This window comes from Electrophorus electricus, chromosome 16 (assembly GCF_041902795.1).
Source record: "Electrophorus electricus isolate QZ-2024a chromosome 16, ASM4190279v1, whole genome shotgun sequence".
NCBI lineage: Eukaryota > Metazoa > Chordata > Actinopteri > Gymnotiformes > Gymnotidae > Electrophorus > Electrophorus electricus.
This window is the reverse complement of record NC_137512.1, coordinates 9005129-9020333: the sequence shown is the minus strand read 5'-3', so window position 1 is coordinate 9020333 and position 15205 is coordinate 9005129. Positions and strand designations below refer to the sequence as shown.

General features: G+C 37.1%; 1 protein-coding gene across 7 annotated transcripts in view; it reads left to right on the top strand.

Annotated features, from left to right (window-relative positions):
- klhl4 (kelch-like family member 4) overlaps positions 1–15205 on the top strand; it is a 51652-nt gene that overhangs the window by 30808 nt on the left and 5639 nt on the right. For 6 of the 7 annotated variants that reach the window (XM_027016754.3, XM_081698614.1, XM_081698615.1 and 3 more), the window contains 4 exons: positions 8767–8979; positions 9220–9406; positions 9735–9959; positions 10876–11038. In XM_027016754.3, coding sequence (XP_026872555.2) covers positions 8767–8979; positions 9220–9406; positions 9735–9959; positions 10876–11038 — 788 coding nt within the window. The remainder of the gene's footprint in view (positions 1–8766; positions 8980–9219; positions 9407–9734; positions 9960–10875; positions 11039–15205) is intronic. The other variant, XR_014117459.1, reaches the window with a different exon arrangement.

Here is a 15205-nt window from a genome sequence, read left to right as displayed (position 1 = left end):
ATTGGCAAAACTTTGCAATGACTGTTTCAAACTCTAAGTCTTATATACTCCAATAATCAGGACACGCAGGTGAGTTCAATATTCTGATGCCTCTGATTGGGTGAGTTTTTGACTGGGTGATGAATGGGTTGCTGGATATTGTAGTCTGCTTGGGGATCTGGCAGTATGACATTGGGGATTAAAAAAAACCAAAACAGATTTGTGATATTTCTGATTGTGACAGCATTACTTCACAGAGCATCCAATTCAACAAGTGATTAGGGGTTTATATCTGTCCCTTTGTGGCATACTTTTTTGACTGCTTTCATGCTTTATAAAAATTGTAAATCCTTATCCACTTGATATGATGGAATATTTATTGATATAACGTGGGATTAAAATAACCATGTTGTTTCTAGTGGTTATTTTATGATTATAGGTGCTATAATCTTTACTGACATGGGAGCATACAGTCCATAAAATTACTGACATTATAGTCCTATCTGAATCTGCAATCAATGAAGAACACAAATACCCCATGTGCTGATGTAAAGCTAATGCCATGCAAGTACATCTCATACTTTAAAAGAGGCATTACTGAACTGTCTGTGGAAAATCTCATAAGATGCTGTGTTTGCTCTTATACTGTGATTATATTGTCCTGATGGCATCAGTCAGAAGAGGCTGTGGATAATGTAGTTGACGTCTTTGATGATCCTACTTGACAAACCACAAAGCCTGGTGAGATCAGCCCAACACATCACTAGGATTGAACTTCCATCACTCTTGGATGTATATTCAAATTGCTGTCTAAGTCACAGTATGTTCTTGTGGCTGCCATCTGGAATATGGTTCTACATACAAAGTAGAACCAGCCTGCTCAGGGAAGGTATCTTTCCACAGGTCATTAGACTGCTGAGCAGCCAGTTATACTCTACCATGGCCTATACCCTCACATACCCACACTCACATAGACAATCCCTCCCTCTCCACCATACAACCACCCACTTTTCTCTGCACTTTATAGACAGTGTTATGTAAAACAGCTTGGACAATAATATATATCACCCTATTACTACTGGCACACTCAGATCATTCAGTACTGTCTCATATACAGTGTCTACTCGGGGTTTGTATTACAATAGTGCACAATATGTGTGGTGAGTGCATGATGTGTGTAAGATGTGCATATGACTGTGTATGTACCTGCTGTACTTTGCACATCTGTATATAGTTTTACTTTTTTTGAATATGCGCATAGTATTTTGTAACAATACTGCCAGAATGTAAGGAGTAAGCAGTTAAGCTTTTAACTCACCTTACTCCTGTGTGTGTCACATGACAATAAAATGGATTTTTTTTGATTTGATGGTTATAATAAAGTCTTTAAATACTATTCAATAATAAGACAAATTACCATGATTACCATCGACAATATATCATTATATTAGTTGGTTAGTGTAGCAAAAGCATAACATTTTATGAATTATTGAAAAGGGGCACAAACCCTAAATTATAGGGAAAATACATCAACTAACACTGGTGAAGTACTGAAGGCTTATTATTATTACTTGTGCAGTTACCGAATAGCATTGATTGTGGCAATATATTTGCCACAACAACTAACTTGGTGAATAAATGAGAATTGTATTGATCAATGAATAAACAAATTATCGACATTATGAAATGGGTGCTACTACTATGACGGCTTTGGCTCAGGCATACAGAATACCTAACGAGTGACAACTGAGTGAGAAAAGAAAGGGAGCAAAAGAGCTAAAGAAAATGAATCAAATAATCCAGATGGGAAGTCTGTTATAGTCACTGAGGGGTGGTATGGAACAATTGTTTGTAGAATCCATCGCAAATACCACCTTGTTAAAAAGGAAAACAAAAAGAAAACAATTGATAAGATTATATTCTGCACATGTCTCTTTGTGATGCTCACGAAAAAGACCTTTCACAAGGGACATATCAAATTTCAGCATTCCTTCAGGAATATGGTCTTCTTAAGTTTTCCTGATCTAAGTATTCCAGGTTGTAAAGTCATCCCCAAATTCCACATGAGATGTTTTATGACTTCATTGCCGCCAGTCCAGGGCTGGGGTCATAAGGTTTGGGCCATGTGTCTTGGCAGGGTAATAAACCTTCCTTAGAGAGTGAGGAAGAGTGATGTGCTGTCCCAGAGGTGAGGGTCCACTTGCTCTACAGGTATTCCAGAGCATCTTGATAAGGAGACTTTCTGTGAGGGGTGTTGGGGTACCATCCATTACAGTTACCTATTACTTTTTCCCTGTCTCAATCCATTGTGGGCTTGTAGGGTTTTGCTACTATTTGTTCTAGTTAGAATATGAAAATCCATTAGAATTCAGTTAGAATTCATTGGCCATTCCCCTTCTGGATTTATAGACAAGGATATTTATTCCTGATTGGTGGTATTCTATACTGCTTTACATGGCAAGACAAATATTAAGTAATATTTATTAGTTGTCTGGCTTCCTTTTAAAACAGTTAAGATGAAACTTGGGTCCATATAGTTGATTTGTCAGCAAATCAGAATTTGACCTAGTTAGCATATTATTACTATATTATATATAAACACCACTCAGGTGACCAAAACATGGTTGACAAACAGGACGATGAGACACAAATGAACATAATGCATTATGTTGTAGTTAAGGCTTCATTGTCAACAATTAAAGCCAATTCTAATTTGAGTGAAAGAGGTCAAAAGCTACTGAGGGAAAATGCAGAAAACTGTGATTTCTTGATTTGATATTTACATTTTTAAAAATGTAAAAAAAGTTTGTGAATTATGTTTTTTTTTCCACTTCTGGAGTAAGAGCTGTGTATGTGCTCAGGCCATGGGATGATTAACTAGCCACATTTGTAGACTACTGTAGCACATTTGTCTAGGCCAAACTCCATTCCAATGACAAAATGCTGTGTCAGATTTGATGAGCAGGGACAGAGTTAAATGCAGGTACAATGTTTTAATAAGGAAGAGGGGAAATCCAAAGGCGTAGTCAAAACATAAACAATATCCAGAAAACAGTCAAAGAGCAAATAAATCCAACAGGGCACAGGCAAAAGAATAAATCCATTAAACAGACATAAAGGGATCAATAACCAGAATAGCAATAAGGAATACAAATGCTCAGAATCGTAAGGCGGGCAGACGAGACTTCACAATGACTGACTGGGCAAACTGAGCATACATACAAACATGAGGGATAACTAGACTAGACACAGGTGAGTTTAATAATCAGGTGATCTGGAATGAAGTAGGGGCTTGTGGGTAGTGTAGTTTGCATTGGGCTGAATTTGAGTGGAAGGTGTGACATGTTGCATGCCTGGTACAACTGAACTTTGTCCATGGTTAATACCCACAGAGTAGTTCCTGACTTTGTTGCATTTGTTCACTATAAATCAAATCCATCATATGTTCAGCAAGTTACTTAATGGTATCAGCGCTAAGAAAAACTGAAAGGGAGACAAGGAGTCACCCTGGAATATAACTCTCTTGTAATTCTTCCTGTCCTAATGTGGCCTTGGGTGAAGAACAACCACATCTCAGTCTTCCACTCTCACATCAATGCTTCTACAATGCCATACCCAGATTCTACAGGTGTGTCTATATGATGACTATAATCATTTTACTCACCAGCAGCTGATCCTTGAAAGCTTTCAACACTCTTCAATAACCCTTCTGCTTGTCTAAGAGGATTACATTCTTGAGTAAGAAATTCTAGACATAGTTCATCAGCACAGCTGTTAAGACTATTCAGACTTATAGAAGGAGATGATTAGATAGTAAATATTTTGGACCTTGGTTTCCTCAAAGTAGAAAATTGAGAAGTGATTCCAGATGTTAACCAGGAATTGATCAAAGGTCTTTGATGGTATCAGGCAACTTCCAGTTGTATGTTTGATGAACCTAGCTGTATCATCAACTGTGAAGTTTGGCAGTGAGTTATGATATTTGTTCATGGTCCTTTCTCTCCCTCTTGAGTCAATGCAATCGTTGTGGAACCGTTTTATTCCACAATACCATGCAATTACTTCTTTACTGCAGTTCATTTACGTCAGTGTTTTGGTTGTTGAATTAATGATAGAACACTTTGGTGTCCTCTTTGAAGAGCATGTTCTAAAGGTAGTGACTGCTCTTCTTTGCATACATTCTCAACCACTGAGATTTTGCCTGAAGCTTCAGATTGATGGTCTGTTCCAGCTTCTGCAGGCTCATGTCTATTCTGTACATGTTTCTCAGGTTGTTGAACCTCATGTGGACCCAGCATTTTGTGATTTGTTCAATATGGCTAGTTCTCTGGGATTGTCTTCTGAATCCTCATCTTCCATGTTAGTTCCTTCATGGCAGTTTTCAATGTTGTTCATTCTTTTGCTTCAATGGCTATGCTGTATCATATGTATTTGTTTAATTCTGTAGGGTTCAGGTAGTTGCCTTGCGCCATCTACTCAAGAGCTTTTCTTTGGCTACTAATATTGTTCTATACAGCTCAAGAGAGACACATTTTATAGAGCTTCATGATACTACCTTATATTAAGTAGCTCCTGGCAGATCTTTGACTCCACTTGACTAATCTTCTTATTGTTGATGTTTGTGTCTGGTAATGCTGACTGGACTTGCACTAGTGGTTCATCAACTGGTTGTTGTGATTTATCAGATGTTGGCTGTGCAGTGGAGCTGTTGGTTGCTGTTCCAAGATTGTCGTGTACAAAAATCCAAGTTTCTTGTATACATCTGTCTCAGTCTACTTAATGTCAGTGTCTGTACTTCCCTTTCCACACAAACTGAATCTTCTTTGATTGGTGTGGGTGTTCATTTCTGTGTTTCTCCATCTCCAGATTGTGTAGGTGCCCTTTGTCACACTGCCTTCAATGTTGATAGAAACAGAATTGTAGTAGTACCACATTATATCCTTGTATTACTCCTAGTCTATAGTTATCTGGCTATTTATTGAGTTGACTTGGATACTACTGAAGCTGTGGTATCAGATAGGTACAGTTAAAACAGCATCCTTATTTAGGTACTATTTAGCTGTGTTGGAGCTGTGTTTTATATTATTGTCCTATAAATTTAGTAATTGCAGCCCTAAATACTGTATGCCTTACCCTGCATTGTTTGTAGAGAATTCAGAGGTATAAGCACGCTGGTTTTAAATATGCAGGTCATTTGCTGCTGATCTCAGTATTTTGTGGCTGTGTGACTGATTCATTAGAGGTATGCATCACTAATTCTGTTTTTTTTCTTTTTCTGAAATTATTATGTTAGTGACATTCCTGGAAGTCCTTTATCCCTCCTACACTTTTTCTCTATCTGATATGCAAGGTAGATATATGCATCAATTGCCTCTGATTTCAATACTCAAACACCTATATCTGTGGGAATGTTATTGTATAGATTAAAGCTGGTGTGAATTCTAGTAGACTTGTGGTCCTGTATCCTTCTTTTGAGCATCAACATAGAATTGGATTGGGCAAGACAAAGATTAATCTGGTGCCATGATCGTTTGTCTGTTCATCTGAAGCTAAACTCCACTGTTCCTGCTTCACAGAAGCCTGATGTTAGAATAAACATTTTCATGCTGAGAATCATGATATAGCCTCACTTCATGAATGACATCAAGCTGCATGCCAGAAGTGAACAAGGCATCAACTCACTTATCCATTTCAGCAGTTATCCATCTCAAGCTCCATCTCAAGATCAAGGAAAAAGAGACCACCTGGAGAAGGGAGAGTGGGAATTGTGTTTTTTTTATGAACTTGTAGCCATTCATGTTGCTATTCTACAACTCCTCAACTGGTTTCCCCTCACTCCATATCTTTCTTCGGTTTTATTGGTTGTATCTAGACACCGCACTCACTACCAGTCATCACTACCAGGTTGCAGCACTTTAGACACTACAGGATTTGGACTTGCTGACAGGTACATATATTTAGCATGTTAGATATTTTTTTTGGAGCCTCTCAGATTGTGTCTTTGAACAATTCACACATAGTGATCGAGAGCCAATTTTCTAGCCACAAATGAGCACTGATTTGGCAATGACCTGGGGTTTTACTTGGCAACATCCATAATCTGTCAGTGAGTAGAAAATGGGTGCTAAATAATTGTGTATGGTCAACTCCTCATAAGACACCTGGTGTGTCAGCATACAGCCACTGCTACTATTCTGTCATAGAGAAGTACAACATTCTCAGCCAATCTTGAAGAAAATACTTTTTATAGCACACCGAACATGCTAGAGAAGGCCTTTTCTATGGGAAGTGTTGTGTCAGAGGCAGCTGGGCAGTGCATGATAGTTAATAGCAAATCAGTGAAACTGTAAATGCACTTTTACTGTGCAATAATGTGTAACTCAATCTGTCTGTACTCCTGGGTAACTGATCATTTCAAACAGTTTGGATCAATAATAAACCTTTCAAATACATCTTAACTAACCCTAGACCTAATACATGTGACAAGCACTGGGTCACAAAGTTGATTATGACATGTTATACATTTAAAACTGAATCAAATCAAATTAATCAATCAGTCTTTGTCACATACATAGTCATACAAGGTACAACTAGTAATGCAAGGCTTAGACAACTGCCCGTCCCATTAAACAATAAGATTGCAATATATACAAACAATATAGAACTATTGAAATATGGAAATTACAGTAGTTTTTATGGAAATATGGAAATTACAGTAGAAATTACAGTAGTGCAGAGATGAGCATAGTCTAAAGTGCAAAATGTGCAAAGTGAGTATGCAGCATAGTGCTGTGCAGTTAGACAGGGGGTTAATAAATAAACCTGTGATAAATGATCAGTGAAGAATAAGTCCTCTGTATGATGTGTGTCGGTAGGGTAGTCCTAGCTGCTGCCTTGGTTCATAGCCCAAATTACTTGTGTGAAGAAGCTCCACCTCATCCTCTGTGTCTTTGCCTTCAGGGAGCAAAAGTGCTTGCCTGACATCAACAGAAAGAATAGTCCATAACTAGGATGTCTAGTGTCCTTCTCAAACTTCCTGTCCTTGGTCCAACACCACTTGTAGTAGATGGTCTGCAGATTAGGAAACTTTCAAATAATATGCTCAGCTGAATGCACCACCCTCTGGAGAGCCTGTCTGTCCTGCTTGGTGCTGTTCCCAAATCAGGCTGTGATGTTTCCTGTGAGGATGATTTTGATGGTGCAAGGGTAGAAATTCCACAGTACCTTGGAGGGCAGCCTGAAATCCCTTAGATGTCTGAGGTGGTAGAAACATTGACAAGCCATCAACAGGGAGTTGACAGGTCTTGCAAGATGTGAATTCTCATGTAATTGAAACTATATACTCCACAGAAGTGCCACTGATGCAGGCAGGGTGGGATTTCCTCTCATGCTTCTTGCTGAATTCCACCGAATTCCACATGGACAACAATGGCCTATTATTGCAGGAAAAGGAAATTCAACTGACTTACATTACTGGTTGTTTATTTCACATTATAATAGATTAAACTGTAAGTTGTTACTTTGTGAATCTGTGGGATGAGAAAGGTTACTTGCCCTGGTAGGGATTTGAATTCGTAGGGAATTGGAATTTATGGTCTCATTTTCTTACAATATACCCAGGCTGGTTTCATTCCTTAATAGCCAGTCAGCTAGTTTTAAAAGTTCAAAATAGAAAATAAAATTCAAATAGAAAATCAAGATGCAGACTTCAGAATTAGTTAAAGAGAATAGCTGTCCCCGTCCTTTATTGTAGATTAACATTAACAAGCATTATTGAGGCACCCTCCGGAGAATGTCTAACAATCAAAAAAGAACACACATTTTCATACATTTGTCAGAAGAGTTTATTTATTCACCCCACCTTCTTTACATACTAGTGTTTGCATTTGTCACCATTACATCCAAACCATACTTTAGTCAATATATGCAAACTGATATTCAACACCCACATCAGTTGGAACCCATTACCACCACATTCCAAAAGAAGACTTCTCTTAACCGTGTCCTAAAGAACATTGTTTTTCTATAAGATCATGAGCCTGGTGGAGAGGACATATATCCTACCTTGAGTTCCACCAAATCCTACACAGGATCCTTTGCTGAAGCCTGCAGAGGCCTCTGCCCTGTATGCAGATCATTCCGAAAGGAAACAGAATCTCTATACTCCCTTATATTATTATTAGGTGTTATGCAATGTCAAACATCCTATCCCTGTAAACTCTCTTTTTATTACCTCACTGGTAAGCTTTTCATCTTCCCATCCATCAGTTTATGACCCATAAGGAGAGGGGGCTGAGGGTCAGAAACCAGGTCATCTGATATCTAGGCCATTTATGGATTTGTTGCTAAGCTTCAAGGAACCAGCATATCCTAGGTCTGGTCTGTGGCCCAGGGGTGCCAGAGAGCCCCCTACCCTTTTGACCAGGTCAGAATTTATCAGGGGAATAATTTTTAATATAGCTTCACTACAAAAGTATGGCCTGAGTAAACAAAGACTACAATGAATGGACCAACTGGAATCTGTTTGCTTTATAGGCTACCAACAGCACAGAGGTGTATATGGAGTAATACACATCTATGGTGCTTTTCTACATTAACAGCTGTGTGAACAGTGTTACATTGGATCTGATGGATTTTTGTTTCTTTTCAGCCCTTCTACGTTACAAAGAAGTACAACATGCCTATATTAGAGATCTCTTAAAGATACATTTTGTATATGCATGCATTTAATACAACTGGATACCTAATGACCTAATATAATTATATTACATTGCCTTGATCTTTCAGGAACACTTTCTAGAGGTCATTCAAAACCAGGAGTTTCTCTTACTTCCTACAATGGAAATAGTCAAACTGCTTGCCAGTGATGACATCAACATTCCAGATGAAGAAACTATTTTTCAAGCACTGATGATGTGGGTACGATATGATGTGCAGCACCGACAACGAGATTTGGGAGAGCTACTAGTGTACATCCGCTTACCACTTCTCCCACCTCAGGTTTGTTCAATACATTATCAGCCTAGAGGATCTGGGGAGAGAACATCCAATTCAATTGAATCACTCAATACTTAAAAAACTGGAAGTTTAAAGCTTAAAAACCCCCCACTACTTTTAAAAACAATAAATTGTAATACAAACAAACTAACCAAATTAACCAAAGGTTATGTGGCCTACATAACATTTGATTATTGCTGAATCAAAAAATAATTTGTTGAGTGACCATAATGCATGTTCTAGCTTCTTGCTGACCTGGAAAACAATAGGATGTTTTCAGAAGATCTGGAATGCCAAAAACTACTGATGGAGGCTATGAAGTATCATTTGCTGCCAGAGCGCCGTCCAATGCTACAGAGTCCAAGGACCAAACCACGCAAGTCCACTGTTGGGGCACTCTATGCAGTAGGAGGCATAGATGCCTCAAAAGGTGGGTCATGATTTGTTATCTCCTGGTTACTGGTCATACAATCATCTACTGCAAAATTTCACCTGCTAAGCTGTCGCATGTCAGACCATTGATTTCAAAAATTGGATTTCATGATTTTCATTAGGGCAACATAAGTCCTGTCACAATCTGAATAGCGATTCTACTTTCATATGTTTTAAAGTAAATAAACATTTCCAGGAGAACACTAGACAAATTTGAAAAGCCGTTCTAGTCCCTAATTCAGAAAATTTTAGAAAATATATATTTGACTTGACTTCCAAGAGTTGCCACATAGACATGAAACTAACTGACAATTTCAATGTTTTAGGTTCTACAACAATAGAAAAGTATGACCTTCGCACTAACACATGGATCCAGGATGGAGTAATGAATGGCCGACGGCTTCAGTTCGGTGTGGCAGTAATTGAGAAAAAACTCTACATGGTTGGCGGAAGAGATGGCCTCAAGACATCCAATATGGTGGAGTGCTATGACCCTATCACTAAAGTGTGGTGCACTATGCCTCCTATGTCAACCCACAGACATGGGCTAGGTGCATTCTCTCTTTGTCTTCTCTCTCTCTTTCATTAGTAATATAAATATTTAATATTGTTTGAGTGGAATTTTGGACATGCTGCAAAAATACCAATATAATTTTTTTTAAAAAGATCCTAACAATGTAAAAATAAGACCCTCTAGAAACAAGCAAAATTATATTAATGTTTAAAAAATGCTTAAGCAAAATAAAGTATTAAGCAAAAGAAAACAAAACTGCCAATCGGGTAAGCAAATTTGGCTTATTAAACTTTCTTGAAAAAAGCATAAATATCTACTTAAAATAATAGTAGCCGATCTGAAAACTAGACAAAAGTCCTTATAATTAAGAACATTTAGCTTGTTACTCAATTTAGTTTGCCTGATTTAACATGCTAATCAGATCTCCCTCCATTGGTTGATAGCTACCAACTTGGGAGAGTAAGGTTTAATGTATTATGGGACTTTGGCATTGTCATGATTCAAAGCAAAAATCTCTTGATAATAAAATAAACCTTAGACAGCAGTGCCACTTGGGAGCCATTGGAGCTCATGCTTTGAAAAAAAGATTACAAATGCAGGTAAAAAAGATCAAGCTGTGTTGCCCCAAATTAAGACACAAAAGAACTCTCTTTAAACAGATCCTAAAAAAGGTCTTGTAAGGCAACAGTTCAGTAAAAATCTGTCTGTAAGCTAATTTTCCATATCTTCTTTTAACTGAACTTTTAACTGCATACAGAAAGTAAATAACTGAAAACATATGCTGTCTTTAAGTACAATAATACTACAATAATACTACAATCAGTGTAGTATAAATAACATACCAAACTGTAGCATACCAAACTGTATCTTAATTCCATAGATTAAAATGTTGTTAGCATCTCATTCTCAAAATTGATAAAGCTGTTTTTTGTGTGACAAATTCACTTGATAAGGTATTGCTGTACTGGAAGGACCTATGTATGCAGTGGGAGGCCATGATGGATGGAGCTATCTGAACACAGTAGAGCGGTGGGACCCACAGGCCAGACAGTGGAATTATGTGGCTAGCATGTCCACTCCTCGCAGCACTGTGGGAGTCACTGCCCTCAATGGAAAGTAAGTAATTTTATCTTTTTCTTTTTCTTGTAGTTATATATTTTAAAAACATGCCTCCAACAGTTTTCACATACATCTTCTCCACAAAATTTCACATAAAGTACATGTAGCAAGAAGGCATAAGTGTATGAATTATTAGAAAGGGGCACCACCCTAAAATGTAGGGAAATATGTCAGCTAATGATTGTGAATTACTAAAGGTTTTAACATTTAACATTTAACATCAGTCTCATTCCTAATTATTTCATATCTTGTGCAGTGACCGAATACCATTGCTTCAAATATATCTGCCACAACAACCAACTTGTTGAATAATGGGGAGTTTATTAATTACTGAATAAAGAAATGATTGATGTTGTTAAATGTGTGTTATAGACAACTATGAAAGACTTGGCTCAGGTGTACAGAATATCTAACAAGTGACAACTGAAGGGGGCTGAAGAGATAAATAAATAAAAAGGAAAGGAAATAAAACAAATAATATTAATAAACCAACAACAAAAAAGGGATCAGAGGCTTCCCTCTTACCTCTTTGTTGTTGGTTTATTTGTTTTATATCCTTACTTTTGCACAAGCCAGAGAACTGTTTAGCTATGATGCTAACTCAGCTAAGACTAACCTATCCCAAAAAGTTAAGAGAGCTAGCAGTGAGCTTCACTACAGGAAGATTGTTAAATATGGAGGAGATTCCTATTCCTATTATTATATAGACTAATATGGGGGGGAAATATTAACTTGAAGAGAATTATCTCTAGGAAATGCAACTCTCTATAGACACCCCAAGATAGCATATGAATGGAAGGAAGCACTTATGTCAGTTTCCAGGCACAATTGTCAATTTGGCTGGTACAGCCGCGAAAGCGGGGTGACTGAAATTTAGGTATGGCCATGGTCAGCAGGAAAGAACACCTAACCCTGAATCTGGTACGCTGACAATGACCCCATATGAAAGGTTGTCCTGAATTTGCAAGCCTTAGCTTCACCGAGAGTGTACAGCTGAGATGCATGTTTCCTTGACTTCACAGATACCAATGCAAGAGTGTATCCTAGACATAGTTTGTAGATATCTAAGGTTGGCCAAACAGGATTCATTCTAACTTTACCAATGATACAAAACAAAAATGTCACTATGTTGACAGAATAATGGAAATCAAATGAAATGGTTTATGACAGACTAACACACTAGATATAAGACGAACATAAAATAGGAAAATGAATGCTATGTACCAGCAGTTCCAACTTCTTCTTTTCTGGATCCAATTTTCATGTTGTATAACGACATAAAAACTCTTTATTCCTTAGCATTCATGTTTATATCCTTGACTTGGGGAGGGGTAGAGATCGTTCTCAGGTTTGCTCATGCATATTCATGCCTCTTTGACATATCTCTGGTTTTAGCAGGTAAAAAACAATTTAACAAACAAAAAGAGAAAGGGGGAATAAAACAACTAGGTAGTAATATTTTGGTTATGAGATGTCTTTTAAACTGTAACAGGTGGGTTCGGTTACCTTTATTCATCTGAGCCATTTGGTCCACATATTTAGATATAGAGTGCAAATGTTCTTATAAGTAATATAAAGGACACAATTAAATATAAAAAAAGCAGTTACATTTCTATCAAGAAGCACACGACTTAAAGACTTGAAGAGATAGAGAAGCATAGAAGAGAGATATAAAGAAAGGTTGAGAGCATAATTATTATACATGTATGGTGCTGTACTACTATTACTAATTACTAATATTCAACTAATGTCTCTCTGTCTATTATAGTTGAGATGAAAGGGTAGTCACTATGTAATACATGTATAAAGGTTAATATGCAAACACTAGAATAATAGGATTAAGGCATGAATATAATAATTTCATGACTAATTGAAATAACCATACATAAGAAAAGTTAACATAAATTAAGAGAGAGGATTTCATAAAAGTTCAGTGATGATCGCTAGTTAGACTTCACTCAAGATTGAGCATGCTGAGCCTGTTATGTATATATTCTATAAATGATCATGGTGTCGTTGTGCGGGTCGTGAGAAGGCCTTTCACAAGGGAAACATCAAATTCCAGTATTCCTTCAAGAATATGGTCTTTATAATTTTTTCTTGATCTAAGTATTCCAGGTTGTGAAGTTATCCCTAAATTTCATGTGAGATACTTTATGGACTGGTTGCACCCAAGTCCTGGGCTGGGGTTGTAAAGTTTGGGCCATGTGTCCTGGTGGGGTAATAAACCTTCCTTACAGAGACCTGATAAGGGAACGGAGTAGCCAGCTGTTGAAAATAATATTAAATAGCTGTTATAGCAAAATGATTATTTTTGTCAGGATTAAGTAAAAGTTTCTCAATATCCAGTGTCTGATGTTCTTTACATATTCCTTGATAATATTAAGATGATTTTTGTGCTTTGGTTTGGCATAAATGAGAATCATCAGCCTAGCAGTGGAAACCAGCAAAAACTAGCACAAACTGGTAACAATTTGTTAAGTAAGATTTCAACCAAAAAAGGGCTATTCCCATAATCCCAAAAACATTTTTGAGTCTATCTAGTAAAGTGTTGTGATCTGTGGTGTCCAGTGCTGTAACGAGATCAAGCAATATGAGCAAAGACACTCAACCCTGGTTGTAAGCCTCCCATAGGTCACTACTTTAATCAGTATTGTTTCTGTATTATGATGAGGAAGATTTGATATCAGCCTTTAGTTTGACAACTGACATAGGTCAAGGTTAGCTTTCTTGATGAGTGGTTTGATGACTGTTAATTTGCATGATTTAATGTGACATGTTCACATGTAAGTTTATTATATTTAGTAGAAGTTATTTTACTTCAAGTAGAATTTCTTTAAGAAAGTGTTTGGGCAATGCATCCAGTAAGCATGTGGAAGATTTTGAGCAGGAAATAAATGATTTAAGTTCAGGCTCTTGGATAGGAGTCTAGAATTCTAATGCCTTTTTTGACATGATTGTTTTGATCTCTAACAGTGTGATGCCACATTAATACTCTTATTAATCTCTTATGCGCTTAATTTTCCCATTTAAAAAATTCAGGAAATCATTACTACTGTGTGTATGTTGTAATCTGAGCTTTGGTGTCTGTTTTATTCGTAGTTAGTTATGCTATTGTATTAAATAAAAATCTAGGATTGTTTTTGTTATTTTCTATTAGGGTAGAGAGAGAAGCTGTTTGTGTAGTAGTATTTGACTTTGTATAGATAAGAAGTCTCTCATGAGCTGGAAGATTAAACATGAGATGGAAAACTAAAGTTTAGTGTGGTTCCATTTGCATTCTATATTTCGACTGTTCTATTTTAAATTGCGAATGTCATCATTATAGCACAGTACTATTTTTTGCCTATTTTTTTTATTCTTAAGTGGAACATCATCATTAAATGTGCAGCATTAAATGTGCATCATTAAGTGCTGAGCATTCTAAGCATTCAGTCATTTGTTCAAGTTGTGAAGAGTTGAGCTAGGTGCAGGATCTTATGTGATCGAGCAACTGGTGTGGTAGTGAGGCATGATGACTGTATTGTGACTGATATGTAGTTCAAATGAAATAAGGGAATGGTCTGAGATGACATAATTCTGGGGTAGTATACTACATATTTTTCTCTAAGTCTATGCCATAAATCAATATTAAATAAAGTGTATGTCCAGCAGAGTGTGTGGATCCCTCCTATACACTGAGTTAAAACAATTGATTCTAGTATAGAACTAAAGGCTGATCTCAAGGGGTCTTGAGCAATACCAAAGTGAATGTTGAAATCACCAATAATAACAATAATAGCTGTTTCTACCAAAGTAACCAGATTAGAGAGGAAATCTGCAAACTCATTAATAAATTATGACTAGTGTCCTGGTGGCCTGTAGATTCCAATTAGTGGAAGAGGCTGAGTGTGTTTCTTATTGCTGGCTACATTGTTAGTAAAAATTATTTCAAAGGATTTTAAATCATAACCAGCTTTCTGCAATAACTGCAATGTCGCCTCCATGGTCAGTTTGACAAGGGCGGTGTACATAGCTGTAACCAGGACACTAGGAGGGAGAAATGAGGTAAACATATTCCCAGATGCACATAGTACATAACTAAGCCTGTGTTAATGCTAACAAGCAGAGAAGCATAGACTTGAGGTCAGTCTGACCTGATATGCGAGTCCTATTTGCTGTAGC